Genomic DNA, 17,378 nt, shown 5'->3' with positions numbered 1-17,378 from the left:
GAACATACATTAGTGCCAGGTTGTAGCTGGAGTTCCTAGTATTAAACTCCAGTTACTTCTCTGAAGATAATTACCATGCCATCCAGGAAGAGTTAGATAGCAGTGGAGACTCCTGAATTTGGCAACTTGCTGTCAAGTTTTGGGAGTTTTGTCATGGAGCAGCACACTGAAGAAAGCAAGTCAGAATGGGAACTAGACCTTTGCCTGGCTAGTAGTAAGGTAGGGTTGTGTAGAGGGAAAGATGAGGTTGGTAACGTGCTTGCAGTAAGAATTTGTAAGCCATCAGAATGGCTTGTCTAGTGATAGGCTCAGAGGGTGAATTTTTGAGATAGTTAATTTAGGCACAAGAGAGGTGCAGGAGAAAACTGTATGATCCTGCTTGTAGCCAGTGAGAGTAATCTCAGCAATGAGATTTTATGTACCAATAAGCACTCCGAAGCAACCAATTTGCTGGTTAATAAAGTCACAACATTGATTTGGAACCAGCTCCCAGTCTAGCAGTGAACTGCTTCAACGTTTTAGAGAAATTGTTTTTCTCATCTAAACCTCTTCACGATGAAAGCATTAATGCTTATGCCAACTTCACCTGCTATTTTGTTAAACAATATGCAATAAACCTCCAATTTAAGTAGCCAAATATATTTTTATAAAAAGTGGATTATGAGTATTTTTGCATGTTTTGAAGTATTTGTTGTGCCAATAATGCATGCATATGACCCCATTTTTAACTTCATGAATGATGCAGCAAAATCTTGTTGTGGATTTGGCAAGATGAATGGAGATAGGCTGCATAACTTCATTCTGTATTGTATGTAATAAAGCATAAAATGGGAGTAGAAGTGTACAACGTTTTTGAAATGTCAATTCAGCATCTGTCATTTAAGACATTAACGCACCTCATTTACATAAATATCTATGTATTTATCCTCAATAAATCCATCTTCATCTCCACATGCATGAACTTTCTCAAATATTACAATGGGTTCTTCACTGCTTGTACCCAATACTGTAGGAGAAGGACTCATGTCAGCTGAGAACTCCTGTTCAAACATCTCTGAGTCATTTTCTTCCAGTCGACGGTGACGATAGCTGATCAAGTAGTGATACCATGCCGGGCATTTTACAGCAGTAAAAATCAGGAGTGTAGTGCCTAGGACAAACCCTAGGACACCCGCTAGGAAGGTCCAACTTTTGCCAACAAGTGGCAACTCTTAAAAAAGAGGGGAAATATAAAAAGAAGAGTAATCTTCATGAGAATACTAGCAAGAACTCAAGTATAATATTTTTTTTCATAGTTAAATTGAGAACTCACAAAGTAAACATTGATAAGGGGATTACTGTCTCCAGAGCTTTAGTAGAATGTTGTTGCTGTGTTGTTAGGGAGTCAGTAAGATCACAGAGACTAATAGTGTATGTGCATCTCATATTTCATAGCAGTATCAATCTACCTCGCATTTTTATAAAAAATAATTGTTCCAAAGTCTATTTCAAAGATAAAGCTCTGGGGACATATAAAAGATAAAAGTAATAAATACATACATTTTTTTTTTTTCCAAAAGTTAAATTCCAAGATTAGCCTTTGGAAAAATAATCAGTAATTGGGTTCAAATTCTATTTCCCAGGCTTTACTTTTTACATGGTGATAATGCCTGAATCATAAAATATCATGTCTTTTGTTTGGCATATCCTTTCAGTTGTGTCTCTTTTATAATAAAAATTTTAGTAAACTGTAGTTGCCAGTAGTCTCTGTTTAGAATCTGCTTTTGTGTGCTGGCCACTACCTTAAATAAATTATAAGGTGGTACAGCTAAAGATACATGTCACAGTGGTAGCTTATAATTTATGTAGATATCTGTAGATAATTTTCCTGCTTTAGCCAGAAGAAAGAAGTAAAGCATTTTGGGATGGACGAGTTAACTGGCATGTAAGATTAACATTGAAAGGTGAAGAAAGGAGAGGAGACTATCACTGAAATTTACAAAGAATGTGCAGTGGGCACAATCACATCATTTATACTGAACACAGTGAGGATGGGAGTAAAATCTTTAACTTCATGCTATCACATTTTAGGAAGATAATTACATCTAGAAAGGAGTGAGTTTGGAAAAAGCAAATTTTTTTTGAGTGTTGCTTCTAGGTCTGTTAGACAGAGATCTAGACAATTATCTGAATTTTAGGCTTTGAAATTTCATCATAATTTTTTAGTATCATTTGAGAATGGTGGGATTTATCTGTTTTGAACACTGAGTAGATCTTAACATTCACTGTAATGTGTGTGACTATCTAAAAGAACATGGAAATATGCTTGTTCTGTAGCTCTGGCTTTTATGGAGGAGTCAGAGTGTACTAGGAATGCAAAACAGTATAAAGTCTTGGTACAGCAAATCAAACAGCTCATAAGCAGTAAAGTGAAATGCTTGGGATTACCTGCACGACTTCCATTGTTTCCAGTGCTGTTGTTTGGAGTCAGAGCTGTTATTAAGGCGCTACTTCTAAAATCGACAGCAGGAGTGGAAGTAAATGTGTTTTCAAAAGAAGTCTTTTCAATTTTGCAGTCAGCTGTTTGGATAGCTGCCATCTTGATGGAGACTTCTTCTGTAGTTGACAATGTACATGTAGTGTTGCTCTCATTTTCTGTGAATATGAGCAGTGAAAAGACTATGAAACGCTGGTATTTTTTGGCCCTCTGATCTAAAAAAATCGCATGGATAGCTATTGTATTACTGCATAATGTGGGTAAATTGATGGTGGATTTTATCCACATCAGAAAAAAACGAACAGTGAAGTCATTTGATGTAAAAAAATATGAAATGCTGCTTTTACCAAAACTTACCCAATGTCACATCAGAGGCAGTTGGCCATATCAGTAAGTCAAGGAGGTCACAGGAGCAGATCCATGGGTTTCCAGCTAAAACTATTTTAATTGGTTTAAAAGATGATTTTATATGAAAATACTTCAGAAAATTATACTGTAGATCTAAAACTGTCAGGCTTTCTAGAGGAGTAAATGTATCTGAATCCAGTTGAGCAATCATGTTATAGGATAGATTCAACACTGAGAGTTGATTTAATCCTGCAAATGCTGCTTTATGAACTATGCTAATGCCGTTGTTGCTAATATCCAGAATTACGAGATTTTTCAGATTATAGAAGCTGTTATTTTTCAGTACAGTAATGTTGTTTTCATTCAGATGAAGTTCAGTGAGGTTAATAAAATGTCCAAGAATCTCTTTGTCATGATCTTCTAAAGTGATTTTATTGTTTTTGAGGCTTAATTTAGTAATGTTTTGAAAAAGATTGAGGGAGATATTGAAGAGGTTCTTTCCAGACTCCTCACAAGCAATCTGTTGAAAAAAAAAGCATGACAACAGTTAAATACTGTAGAATAGTCTACTAATGAAGATATCTCAGTGAGGGCTGTTAAAGGCAAGAGAAAACTGTCTTCTATTTTTTAATGCTGTCACTTTTAAAGAAAAGTTATACTGCTGTTCATGAGGTTTTATTTACATCTTTCTTAATTGATTCATGGTCTAGTGATACAGTGGAATGAATCATCCTAGTGTCTATGTTCCAGAACAATTATTGCTGAGCTCTGTGCTTAGATGCATGGGTCTTTATGTGATGGTCAGCCAAAATGTAACCAGTTTCAGTTTGGCTTAACATTTTGGAATTGATATTGGAATTATTTGTTGGGTAAAAAAATAATCCTTTCCTCTATAATCTGGAAAGAAGGTGTCATAGAGAAAGTTTATTCAAGACTGCAAATTAATTCAAATATGCCTACTAAAATGTATTTTTTTAAAAACATCTATTTATTTTTAATTTAAAATAACATTCTTAGAGTTGACCTTCAATGAAACATTTATTATATGTATATTTGCTATAGCACTTCATTTTGTTTTTTTCTGTTAAAGTTTAGCATAGCCTCAGTCTTTTCTGATTTGAGTATTTGCTCTCAATACCTTGAAATGTTTTTGTTTTCTGAAAAGAGTACATTTTTTATATATATAAAGAGGCATTCCTGTTGCTTGGAAGAATTTGAGATACAAAATCATCTCAAATAGGTTTCAGTGTTATTCACCCAGTTAGAATAACTACCATTAGCTAATTGTCCATTACACAGAAAACCACTTACTACTTGCATTTTTGTATTTCTTTCGTCAGAATTTTTATGTTTATGAAAGGGTTTTCGAAGTGCCTTCTGCTTCAAGTGTATCATTCAAAAATAAAGGTAGTTCAGATCAATGTAAAACTTACAGTTTGGGAAGTAATGTTGCAGTCAGCAGTGACTGGATTCAAAAACATTGTTCCAGCCGAGATCACAAGCCAATAGAATTTCATGTTTGGAACCTAGTAAAAAACAATACTTTTGCATATCAAGACCAGAATTACCGGTCTCTTCTGTAGTGGTAGTTTAACAACTTAGTAGATACAGTTACTTCAATGATAGTTTAATAAATTTTGTTCTACATAAATACTTTGTAATGTAAAATTAGGTGAAACAACAGGAGTTATCAGAATTAATGAATTTAGCTTTCACTTAATTGAGCCAAACCTAAAATCTGGTGTGCAGACTGTATCAGCAAATAGAAAAGGGATTAGTTAGACAAGCTGATAAAGAAAAGTATCATACATGTATAAAACAGATAGGCAGGGCTATACTCATTAATAACCCTGTTAAAGTAATTATGGGTACTGGAAGACTATCATTGGAGTAGACTGCAGAAAATATTGATGTTTGCATGTTCTCCCTATACAATTTCTCTTGTTCCTCTGACAGAGTACTCTACTAGACAATTGTTGGTTTGTCCAGTCAGATTTCTTTTATGTTCTTATGTAAGTTACTAAGCATTTTTGTGACTTTTTAATTAGAAGACCAATGTTTTTAATCTCTTTATCGTCCATAATATAACCTATACTAGCACATATACCTGGACTTGTCTACTATGAAGGTACAGTTGTTGCTCTTTGGAGCTAAGTAAACATGGTTCAATCTCTAGGGATGGAGTTTTCCTACAGATTCAAGCCTTATTATTTGAAAGTTGGAAAGGTCCTACAAATGGTATTTACTGTGACAACACCTCTCAGAGAAACAGTCTGTCAGTCATTGCCTTTGAATCAGGCACTATTTGCAGCATCTGTTCATTTTGAGCAGAAATGTTATACCATGTTTGTGAGATGTTGAGCTAGTCCCTGTTTATGCCACACTTGAATGACAATGTTATGTAAAAGGTAATGAACCTTTAATTTTCCCAGTTTTTCTTAAGCATCTGACCTCATTCACCTAACTGAATCAGCCTGGAAATTTTATAACTTCTTGGAAAGAAGAGGAAGAAAAATGCCACTTACAGTGCTCTGATCCACTGTGTGTTTCTGCTTCTGTCAGAAACTTATATTGAATACAAAAAGAGTTCATGAACCTTTTGCCATTTAGTCATTATCCGTCACAGGGACAAGGAGTGCTAGCAGCAGCAGCAGCCTCTGTGGGATTATGTTCTGTATTGGGTTTTGTACTTATCGGTGTTACTTCTGACCTGCATATTTTTTTAGCCAGTTTGTGTATTGTTAGTGGAAGACATGATGCTCTTTGAGAACTCCCAAAATGACCATTTTAACATCTGGATCTTGCAGCGTATTTGGACTTTAAAGTTACAGCTTCCTAGATGTTCAGAAACAGAGCAGGTCTTAACCTGGCAATTTATAAATGTAGATTAATAGTATTATTGTAGTTTTCAAATTACAAAACAAGAACTGTCTTAGAATGGGAAAATATATTAAATATTGGTTTTAATGTTAATCAGTAAGTTAATAACAACTAAGTTGTTATTAAAACATAAAATTTAAGTTGTACGTGTATCTAAGTCCAAAACATAACTCGTAGCTCTTTATTAGTTTCTGCTGAAAACCTAGGGATTTCTTACAGATGTAACTGCCTGCATTTTGTGTGTGTGAACCTGTAAAATCAGTAAAAGAACAGGAAAGCATCTGTAATTTTCGTTGCAGTTTAGCATTTTACTAGAACCAGCTTTCATGAGCTGCTTTTTAAATTAACTGTTTTGGAAAGAGACTTAGCCTGGCAATGCACTGGCAATACAGTGGCAATACATTGGTAATACTTTGATACTTCCTTCTAATTAGAAGTGCTTTCTTTAAAAATTCCATCTGAGAACTTTGAAAATTATATCATTTTAAAATAATGTAATGATTTTTGTTTTTCTGAGGAGGTAATTGGGTTTATATAACCAGCCTGGTTTTCAGAGTCTGCTCCCCAGCTTTCTAATGGAGTAGAATTTACTTAACAACTCAGCATGTCCAAGGTTCATACTAATTCCTGAAATTTTAATGTACCTTGAGATGTGTTTGCTTTCAGTCTAGCAACAAAGTTACAGTAATAAATCTTTGCCTGCATTTTAAATTAGACATGCCAAGTGTCTTACCTTTCTGTTGCTTCTTAGAGGTATCATATGTACACATGTGTAGATTTTTCAGTGCACTGACAAGAAATAACATGGTGAAACAGCACTTTGTTTTTCTTCAACCTTTGTACCTGATGAATAACCAGGCAGTGTAAAAAAATAATAAACCTAGAAAATCCTTAGCAAAAGATTGACTAAGTTGAGCAACTTCTTATAATCATCTTGGATTTAATTGGATCAGCAGCCAATAGGAAAGTCTAATTGTAATATGCTGAAGTGTCAAGTTCCAGATCATAGAGGAAGCAGTGAGTTTAAATGCCAGAGGTGATTTACAAGCAAGTTGAGTTATAATCAATTAAAGAAATACTGGAGACCGAAAAAGACTTGCATTTTTAATTTAATTGTTCATTGCATAAAGGAAATGTCAGGATATTTGCATACTGAAGTAAAGCTTCCTAGTAGCTAGTTAACTCTGTGTTAATGCTTGTGTTTCAGAAACGTCATTGTCAGAGGAGCTGCAGGGTGATACATAAAGCTCATTATTTGCAAAGAATTTAACGCACTCTAAGGATGTCTGTAATAAGGCCTGTATTTCAGGAAGAAGTTCTAAAAACAAATCATACTTGCTCAGCTCTGCAGTGAATGTCTATGTGCAGGCTTAAAAAAAGGGATTATATTGATATACAAGTGCTGTGTCCTATAATTTTTTACTTCCATTAGTGCTCATTCTGTTCAATGCATACCACCAAACTACAGAACAGTCCATCTCCTTTCCTTCTCCATTCCTCTCTAATATGTGGCTGTATAAATTTTTTACTTCACTATGGCTTTGTTGGTTTTGGCACTTTTGTTTTGCATAATATCTAAAAACATTCTACAATTTTTCCAAACCTCATCCCAGATTCAGCTTCATCCATAGTGTTCAAACTACTTGTGGTAATGGATTGTGTTTCTATGACAGCCATTGCTGATTTTTTAATTGCCTCTTGAAAAATTGCTAAGTTGCAGCTTCTCCTCAGAAGATTTCTGCCATAAAGATGCATCACAGTAAGTCAGACATTTCTAGTCTTAAGGACATGCCAGATCATCTTGAAGTATTTAGCCAGGAGTCCATATGATGTAAGAAAGGGGAATTGCTTCATGTCAAAAGGCTACTCTCTTATGTGTCCACACACACTTTAAATAGAGGGAGTGGAAAAGTCGGTTACTTTCTTTGTCTTGCGTTGCATACTTTAAATCTCAGGCATAGAGATTTAAAGAGAAATAGAGAGAAATCCCATAGAGCTTGGAGACACACTGCCCTCAAGAGTGGTATTGCTATACACGTAGCAAACTGTATTCTCACTGTTTTGAAGGTTCCAGTGATCTCCAGGAGAGGCACCATGCTTGTATGTAAATACAAGCTCCTTCTAAGCCATGCTGTGGTGTCTCCAGGAGAATTACAATTAGAGTAGAGATTTCTTCTGAAAATCAGCACCCTTAGCATTTTGTTGAATTTTTTACTGCACCTTCTCTGTTTTCTTTCTTCTGTATTTGCACTTGGGTTTGATCTGAGAAACTGTCACTGCTGAGACTTTGCAACAGCATTCATAGGCCTTCACTGAGGCATGAGGAGCATTCAGTAAAGAAGTAACACAAAAGCTCCTGACAGCTCCTAGCTCCATGCCTTCCAAAAGGTCTTGGTTCAAACTACTCTTGTATCTTAAAAACTAGCTCCTTTTTCAATTACCGCATGTAACAGAATTAACCACTTATAAACTGGTGCACTTGCACTTTTGAGGGCCTCATGTTTGGACTGGGTCTGAATAAATTAGTTTTAGTCTCAAGTGGGTATTAAATTTAATGTCATATTACAATCATCCAGTATTATGCAGTCCCAGTGGACTCCAAATTTACCATAGTAAGGGGGAGATCATAACTTTGATTTGTTTCATCATCATCAGGTCCAAAGCATTTTTGCGGCATGGTCGGCTAACCTGACAGAATTTCTACATAATATCTTCAGTTTCATGGAGATTACAAATATTTCTTGGAAGCTGGTTGGAAGTGCTTACATTTTTGGTACTCTTTTGAGAATTCATTGTAAGTGATGAAAACTGTGGGGAAAGGCTTGGGAACTGGCATTGTTTAATCTCCAGGAGAGAGGCTTAGTGGGTATTTTATGAAAGTAAATACCTGATGGCCAGGGGTTAAGAACATGGAACTGCTGTCAGTAATGCCTAAGAGCAAGATGAAAGACAATGACCACATATTGGAGAACAGGAAAGTCCATTTAAATACCAGGAAAAACTCTTCCATTTGTAAGAATGAACAAACATCAAAGCATTGCCTAAACTGGTTGTGGTGAATCCGTCCTTCAAGATACTGCAAACCTGAAAAAGACACTGACACATTCTGCTCTAGGTGACTGTGCTTCCAGTAGTACACAGGTTGGACTGACAACCTTCAGAAGTCCATTCCAATATTAACTCTACTCTGCTTCTACAATATTTTAATTTTTTCCTTACCCTGAAATTATCATTGTGCAGTTCCATTGTTTGCACCATCTCTTAAACTTGAGGGCATTTTTTTCTACAGTCTTTGATCCAGTAGTGTCAGTTACACAATTTACAACTTGTCATCTTGCAGCTCAGGAAAGGTTAATGAAAAAGAGAAGAATCCTGAAGGAAGGTGTTTGGCTCATTTTCTCATTCTTAACAGGAGAAACCACTCTGGAAACAAGCAAACTGTTTAAGCAATCTTTCATGAACAGTGAAAGGAACTAAGGTATACCCTTCAGGGTCTCAGGGATGTTTTTGGTTTTTTGGGGTTTTTTTTAAATTTCCTTTAAATATGTTCTCAAGGTGATTTCTGACTTTCAGGAATTTCATAGAAATTACTAGGCTTATTATAAAACAGCTCATTGTAGCTGGAATGGTAAAGTTTTTATATTTGCAAACTATCAGTTTCCTAACAGGATTAAAGTCCTCAATCAAGAATGTAAAAAATGCCTGATTTCTTAGTTATTGCATAGCTAAACAGCTACACTGCTCAGACCTCTGAAATCACTCTCCGTTCTAAAGTAATCAGCAAATTCTTCACGAAGGTTACTCTGTTCATCATCATCGTCTGATCCTGTCAAGTCCTGATATCTTTTTATTTTCTTAATGTGCATTCACAAGTTGTATATCAGCTTCCTTATTTCAAACTGCCTATTTTTACTCCAGAAATTCACAGATTGAGAGGGAGTGCCATACTTTTGCCAGTGTTGAGACCAATGCACATAGACAGTGTGGGAGTGTTGGAAAACACCGTGTGGGTATTATAAAGGCAGTGAATTCTTCATCTTCTCTACATTTTGTGAATGTTTGTGTAGCTAATTCAGTTCCAAGAAGATTAGGTACAAGTTGGTAACACGTTTTTATAGACTAGGCTTTTTGTATTACACTGAGTACTTCAGTGAGGCTGAAAGAATACTGGAGTTTGAAATGAGTGCTTGCAATATGTATTAACCAGTAAAAGTTACAAAAACATTCTGTTTTTACAGCACAGAAAAGTTATATCAAGCTGTAGAAGAAGATATCAATCATGAAAAGGTTTTGGCAGATGACATATTGAAAGATATGTCACAGGAAAATCAAGCTAAATATATGGAGATGAAAGCTACTAATGAAAAACTCTCCCAGGTTGGCTTGTTTCATTATTCTTACCTATAATATTTCTTAAACTGGCTTCATTTGGTTTAGATAAAATTTAAGTAGTAAAGAGCTTAACAACAGAGTAATGCAATTAAGAAAGCTTGCTGGTATTTTAATCAATTGTAGAAGTACTTGAAAATAGATCAATTGACTTAGACCAAATACTTTTCCTTCTTATATTTCATACTTTAGGAAGAAATAATGTTCACAATTTTCTGTGAAAATTTAGGGTTTGACCTGCAGTTTTTAAAAGCCTCTGCAATACTTAGATGTTTCATCATATGTAAAAAGCAAGCAAAAAGGAAAAACAACCCCAGCAATTTTTGCAGTTCACTTGAGTAGAAAGTTTTCTTCTTGTGTACAATAGCGAATCTGACTAGTTTTTTCTATTCTTATTCTTATTCTTCTTCTTCTTCTTATTATTATTATTATTATTGTATGTCTGAATGTATCAGAGAGAGTGAGCTGGGCTTTATGAAATGTTTGTTACTTTACTAATCCTTATGTTAATAACAGGAGTAACATTTCTAGGCTCTCTGGGACGATCTTGTTCAAGCCATACAGTCTTAAAAGTTTCTATGTATAGTCTGTAGAGAGATGAGTTCAGTGTTTCCCATCTGTCTTAGAATGAGCTGAATCAGTAGTCAGGGCTTATCTGTATTTTTCTGGACTATGAAGAAATTGTCATCGCTGGTTCAGATTTTAAAATTTGACTCTAAACTTCTGAAGTACAGATAATAAGTTCTACCCGCGGTACGGATTTTAAGAAAAAAACAGTAGAAAAAGGGAAAACAATTTTTTGGTAGTAGCCTTACTGCAAATAATAATGATAAGAGTAATGGAAAAGCTGGATGCTGAAAGCAAGTGTTTACTACATCTGAGTCATGTGAAGGAGCTGGACAGAATCTTGCCTTTCAAATTTTTAAGAGCAGGAATGGGAGGATATACAGCATTTGACACATACTAAGGTTTAGAGCAAAAAAGTAGTTAATCAAGTAGTAATTTTTATCTGAATTTTGCATTTTGTTTCCTCTTTAGGAATTGATTGTTCAACAGCAGGAATTGGATGCACTAAATGTAAAGGAAGAGAGTCTAAGAGCTGTATGTATGATAACAAGTGGTCTCTGTACTAACTTTCCCTGAACACTACTGTAAAGAATAATAGAGTAGAAAAATACCTATAATTTATTTTCTTTATGTTTTCAGATACTGTAGGATCATGCTCCTAGTATGGGATGGCAAACCTGTCTCTCTGTTTTCTGATAATAACTTCTAATTAGTTTTGGGCAAAAATGTCTTCTTGAGGAGAGTATTTTCATATTGGGTCTTTCATGAATAAAAGGCTCTATGAGCTGAAGCATACAGTCAGAAAGTATAGTTTTCAAGTACTGCTAGATATTTTTCAGTCGTTTTGAATGTTGCATATAGGTTGAAATCCCCTAGAAATTGTGAAGTAATAAATCTAGAAAATTGGCCCAAGGAAGAACTTGTAAATCAAGAAGTAACTGATTGGGATATTCTATTCCAGAAAATGTAATCTTGACAATATGGATTATAAATGTTACTTTTTATAAAGTGCTGTTTACTGTCTCTTTGCTTTTTGTAAGAAATAAGCTTCACTTACTATGTATATGTAAGTGTTGCTTAATTAAAGCATGATTGCCAAGTGCTCTCTTCCCATCTGAAAATAGCTAGTAGGTGTTTGCTTTTCCCATCAGGAAATAGTACAATCTGGGATGAAACAGAGAGCTGTGCAGTTGTATGAGGAGATCCATGAGCTCAAGGAACGTCGAGATCGAATGATTGCTGAGGATAAGAATATGGAGTCTCCACAGGAGGAAAGAGAGAGACTTCTAAAGCAGGCAAGAATAGAAAATGTTGTTATATAAAAGATTCTCCAAATCAGTATTATTAGGGGTGATAATACTTGAAAATAGTTCAGTTTGAACTTTGCCTTTATTTGTGCTCTAGGCAATGCAAATGATCTGACATTAAAAATAATTAATGAATTGGTTGAGCAGGTTGAGCCAAAACTTGGAGACGTGTTGTAGTGGGTTCAGAGGAGAGCTGTGAAAGTAATTCCAGGGCAGGAGCACTTCTTCTATGCAGACGGGATGAGAGAGTTGAAGCTGTTCATCCTGAAGAAGAGAAACCTCTGGAGAGACCCTATAGCAAAGTCCAGTACCTAAAGAGGGCTAATAAAAAAGAGAGTGAGTGACTTTTTTACACAGGCAGAAAATGATAGAGTGGGGGAAACTGTTAAATGAAAAGACAGGAGACTTAGACTAGATGTTAGGAAGAAATTCTTTACTGTGAGGGTGGTGAGGCACTGGAACATGTGGATGTCTGTAGTGGTTTCGGTTTTTAATCTGAAATTTCTTGGCTAATGTATTAATTGATGTTGAGGATTTTAGCATCAGCTAAATTGGCAGTGTACTTACTAGAATTATTTACTTATTTTTTGCTGTGAGATAGAACTAGGAGGAAGGCAAAACAGGCTTAACTTTAAATGATACAAAGAAAAACTTTATGACTAGAAACTTTAAGAAAAAAGAATAAAATTTAGAATAAAACTTTCAGAACACTTCTCCTCCTCCTTCCACCTTTCTTTAAAAAAATATTAAAAGAATTTTGAAAAATCTTTACAAACCAGCACAGTGTCCCATCCCTGGAAGTGTTCAAGGTCAGATTTGATGGGGGCCCTGAGCAACCTGATCGAGTGGATGGCATCCCTGTGCATGGCAGGGCTGGGGAGTAGGGCAGAGGGTGAGCTGGAAACAGATGATCTTAAAGTCCCTTCTAACCCAAACTGTTCTATTATTTTAAGAAAACAAAATTGGCGCAGTGAGGTTTCCAGCTGGTTTACTTGCTCCTATTCATGAGCCATGTTGGTTGGAAAAACTGATCCAGTTGAACAGCGCTTGTAACCTAATTCCAAAGAGTATCCTTGTGGGGTACTGAACAGGTGTACTAGTCCAGGAGTAATTGTTTCAGTTTACAATGGCCTACACTGTAACTAGCCATTTATACTTTATAGATTATTGATCTGAATGACCAATAGTAAGTGTGTTTGATTTTTTAAAGCATGATTTTTAATTATTTGGAAGACATAACACTTAAATCATATCACTTCTTGTTGGACTATGTCACAAATTTGTGGCTTCACGTGCTAAGTTTCTATTGCCTGTATTTTGAATTCAGATTTTTTAAAAATTTTCCTTTTTTCATTTGTAGATTCAATTTTGTATGTTAAAGTTGTTGAACTTTTTTATAGGTTAAAGACGATAGTCAAAAAATTGCAAGCATGGAAAGACAGTGAGTAACCCTCTTAAACTGCTGTTATAAGTTACTTGTACACCCTAAAGAAACATAGTTGTGTTCCTTCGCAAAGTCTATTTCTATAGACTTTTAGAACATCACCACATTTTCAAACCTGTATTAGTCTTAAGCTTTTACAGAGAATAGAGTATGTTCTTCTGTTTCGGATAAACAAGTTTTATAGTGTTAAGACATCTAGATCTGCATAATAAGATACTTCCATCCCTTATGAACACACCTTGAGAATATAAATTGGTAATAGCACTGACTTAAATTTGTTTAAGGCTGAAGAAAACATTGATTTGTAAGAGCTGCTCCTCTGTGACAGCTATGAAATTGAACTTGCATTACACTGCAGTCATATTTTTAAGTTTGTTTATGTATTCTTAAAACCTAAGAGTTACAGAAGTTCCATTTTAAAGAGTAGAATGGCATTGCTTCTTGATTCTTGGGCACTGGGCATTTCTGAAGACTACCCAGAAAGACAAGTAAATTTTATAATAAATAGTAATGTACTGAGGGGTAGATAAAACAATATCTTCTGGTTTTGAGCCTTTCGATTTCTCTTTCTTGAAAGAAAAATGGAGATAATTTATAAAATCTCAGAGAAACAATTTCCAATTCTTTTAAGCAATATTCCCAACTATAATTATTGATTAATTTTTAATGTATTTTAATTGGATAATAAGTTGCTTTACAGAATTTTTAATAGATAACAATAACAAAGAATTATTTTTGAGATTTTATATAGAAATGTATTAAAGGTAGTTTCATTTCACACTTTGATTAATTATGTAGCAGAATGTTTTATTTGGGAATTTCTTAGTGGATTTTACTTAATACAATTTAAGGAATACAGTTATTGAAGTTTAACAATTATCTTGTACCTCTCCAAAGCTGAATAACAACCAGCAGAGGGACTAGTTGAGTAATTTAAGAATTACTGATGACTCAACAAATATTGTTTTTTAATGAAAAGGATTTACAGAACTTATATTAAATAAACAGAGGAATAAAGTGACAGATTATTAACATATACCTTTTATAATAACAAGAGTTGTCCTGGTATTCTTTTGGGTTTGATAAATTTATATTTTCTATTTTCATTCTTGACTTCTCTCACCAGTTTTGGCTAAAATAAAGTATTTTGCACCACAGTTTTAAACTTGACTTTCGTTATCTATTTGTTAGGTTGGCAGAAGTCAAAGAAAAAACAGATTATTTTAAAAAGGTCATTCAACGACTTGATATGGATCTGGAGAGCAATCGAGGTAATGTGATCAGAGTTGTAGGAGACTATGCAGAGCTATGTCTGTTTGTTCTATAAAAAGCTGTTCTACCTATGAGTTGCTTAAAAGTTTTAGGCTTATGCAAACATCCAGTACTCATCAGCATGAGAAGTTCTGTGCCTACAGGTACAGCCTTTTCAGACATAATAAATGGGGAGTAGCCACCTTTAGTGGTGGGTATACATTCGACAAATTCATATTGAGAATTACCATATAAAACAATAGGACAGCTGTCTGGTTTTCTATCCAATTTTATTTTTAATATTATTTGAGGAATAGAAGTTTATCTTACTGGAAGCACTGCAGAACAAGCTCATATTTAGAAATGCTTTCATTAATTTTACCATTTACATGATCTGTTACACTGTCAGCAAACATGAAATTGACTGCTTTATTAGCTTTGTGTTTCCAGATAATATAATTACAAATTTTATTATTCCTTTTTTTTCTTTTTGTTTGGCTTGCAACTATTTTTTATTTTAACTTTGGAGAAATACAGAAGGTAAGAAGCAAGTTGCTTTTTACATTTTATAGTTGGTAAGAAGCGAGTTGCTTTTCACATTTTATAGCTCAGTGTACGCACACAATCATTTGTTGCTGACTGTGTCTTTTTGAAGCATATGTAGGAGAAAGCACATGCTCTCTTTCAGCATATCAGTACCAGTCAAAATATTCAGAATCAAGTTACTTTGTGGGATTATGCAGAAGGAATTATACCTCTTTGTGTAACACAGGGAATAAAGATATTCATAAAGAGTCGCTTTAGGACATATAAATGTAAACTCCCAATTCTGCCTTCTCTAGGGAATGGAGAGAGAATCACAGAGGGCCATTCATACTTCTGCTCTAAATCAGCATCTTGATGTGTCCTTGAAATTCCTGTGCACTCTCCCTCCCCAGTGACTTTGCTTCTGCATCAGTATTTAAATGTTATTACATAGTATTCCCAAAAGTCAGCTCTAAAGTTTTTAATGTAAATATCAGATGAAATAGCCAGTAAAAAAAAAGAAGATAAAAGAAATTTTAACTAATAATTTCGTAGTATTTTAGGATAAATATTTAGAAATACTTCTGAGGAGGAAAAGGACTAAACAGACCACACTGAAATGACTATTTCTAGGTTTTGCCTGAAAAAACCTAAATACGTAAATAATTCACCCACTTATTACATGGTCTATATACTAGCAGTTAACTTTAATGATTAGTCAAAGTCAGCATTAACTCATCATGCAACAAACTTAACCATTCATACATTGAAGGAGAGGTTAAGATATTTGTGTATTGATGGCGCATTTTAAAGAAAACTTACTGCAAAGGCGTCTCAAAGTTGTGGTCTTCAGATAGTTTTTTCTATAAGCACTTGACAGATCATGTAACTCTGTTTCATGGTTCACCATTACTAGAATTTTTAGGAGTAGAACAGACTAACTTATAAACTATTGGAGCCTTGTCTTGGAAAATTATAGAGAGAGTCCAGCAAGGAACAAAGCCACAGCTGGGAGGAAGCTGAAGCAGAATCAAAGTCCCTGAGGGCCCCTCAGGTGTTCTTATCCTTTTTATATTCTAGATAAAAAGGAAAACATGGGGGTGCACAAGTAAAAAGTCCTAGAGAAATTTGCTTGCTCAGTTTTATCTGTACCTATTTGATTCTTTTACTTTGTATCCTTTAAAATTTAAAAAATAAGTTAAAGCAGACTCAATAAAAATTTAGGTGTTTGAAACTAAAAATTATTTCAAGTTACTGTCTAATCTTCTTGTTACAAGTATATCAGCTGTCCCACCTTACTAATACATATAAATTATAAGTTATTTGTAATCATTAGTTGAAATTAAAAAGAGGGTGAATATGTATGTTTTTCCTTATTTCTAATACCACTATACTGAAGGTGTATGGAAATATTCCTTCAGACCTAAGTGTAGAAAGCTTTCTGTGCATTTCATTTTTCTAGACCATTGCTTGCACAGATCTCCTACTTATTTATGTGAGATTATCAGTTTCTTGCAAGCTGCGTGTCTTTATGACAGTCCATTGTAATAGGTTGAAAGTGCCATTTAAGTGGTTCATATATAAAACATATATTAAGGGCTGAAGAAAGTTTTAACTGGTGGTGCCCAAATACACATTAGCATTTGTTCTCTATTGTTGAAATTCACATGACTTCAGAAAAACTCTATGAACTTCCTTTGTCCAAACCAAGTATTTATCCCACTCCTATCTATCAGAAATCATAACCCCAAAAGGTTGTCAAAATTTCATTGAGGCTGATTTTTTAAAGCTATCTTCTTTTTTAATATAAAAATGCGTATGACATAGTTGGAATGACTACATTAAATGAAATAGGATGAATCTTGTAGTTCCTAGGCATGTAGAAATTTTATTTTTGAAACAGACAGTTTGCCTTCCTGAAGGAATCCAGGCCTGAGACAATATGAAACAATATTTAAATCAGTATTATATCTCTTGTAGGAGAAGAAAATTGGAAATACAAGGAGTTGAAGAAGAAGGAAGAAAGCATGGACAGTAAGTTGTCGAATATTATTTAACTTAATATTTTTTATATATATTGGCCTAATTTCACTAAATTACAGGTTTTGTTTTATTATTACAACAGTTAATTTATACCGGCAAATAATTGATGTGCTGATCTTTGCATAAAGTCTTTTTCTGTGGACAAGAT

At 34.4% G+C, this 17,378-nt stretch overlaps 2 protein-coding genes across 3 annotated transcripts in view; one reads left to right on the top strand and one right to left on the bottom strand.

The window, feature by feature from the left end:
• Positions 1 to 17,378, top strand: part of IFT74 (intraflagellar transport 74) — a 35,837-nt gene that overhangs the window by 4,733 nt on the left and 13,726 nt on the right. For both annotated transcript variants that reach the window (XM_088156174.1, XM_014884089.2), the window contains exons 9-14: positions 9,943 to 10,081; positions 11,132 to 11,194; positions 11,812 to 11,955; positions 13,368 to 13,408; positions 14,603 to 14,682; positions 17,168 to 17,221. In XM_088156174.1, coding sequence (XP_088012300.1) covers positions 9,943 to 10,081; positions 11,132 to 11,194; positions 11,812 to 11,955; positions 13,368 to 13,408; positions 14,603 to 14,682; positions 17,168 to 17,221 — 521 coding nt within the window. The remainder of the gene's footprint in view (positions 1 to 9,942; positions 10,082 to 11,131; positions 11,195 to 11,811; positions 11,956 to 13,367; positions 13,409 to 14,602; positions 14,683 to 17,167; positions 17,222 to 17,378) is intronic.
• LRRC19 (leucine rich repeat containing 19) lies at positions 801 to 4,341 on the bottom strand. Its single transcript, XM_014884092.2, has 4 exons — positions 4,258 to 4,341; positions 2,834 to 3,344; positions 2,428 to 2,634; positions 801 to 1,210 (listed from the first exon to the last, which is right to left on the bottom strand). The coding sequence occupies exons 1-4, from the start codon at positions 4,339 to 4,341 to the stop codon at positions 888 to 890; spliced, it is 1,125 nt and encodes a 374-aa protein (XP_014739578.2). The 3' UTR covers positions 801 to 887.

Source organism: Sturnus vulgaris, chromosome Z, assembly GCF_052056855.1.
Source record: "Sturnus vulgaris isolate bStuVul1 chromosome Z, bStuVul1.hap1, whole genome shotgun sequence".
In the NCBI taxonomy this organism is placed as follows: Eukaryota; Metazoa; Chordata; class Aves; order Passeriformes; family Sturnidae; genus Sturnus; species Sturnus vulgaris.
The sequence above is the reverse complement of the archived record's forward strand: the minus strand, read 5'-3'. Positions and strand labels throughout refer to the sequence as shown.

What these genes read in the sequence shown, in the direction of transcription:
- LRRC19 (XM_014884092.2), bottom strand. Translation starts at nt 4,341, where the DNA reads ATGAAATTCTATTGGCTTGTGATCTCGGCTGGAACAATGTTTTTGAAT. An exon ending in TGCCTCTGATGTGACATTGG is followed by an intron (nt 2,635 to 2,833) that starts GTAAGTTTTGGT and finishes TCATATTCACAG; the next exon opens with AAAATGAGAGCAACACTACA. An exon ending in AAACAATGGAAGTCGTGCAG is followed by an intron (nt 1,211 to 2,427) that starts GTAATCCCAAGC and finishes CTCTTTTTTAAG; the next exon opens with AGTTGCCACTTGTTGGCAAA.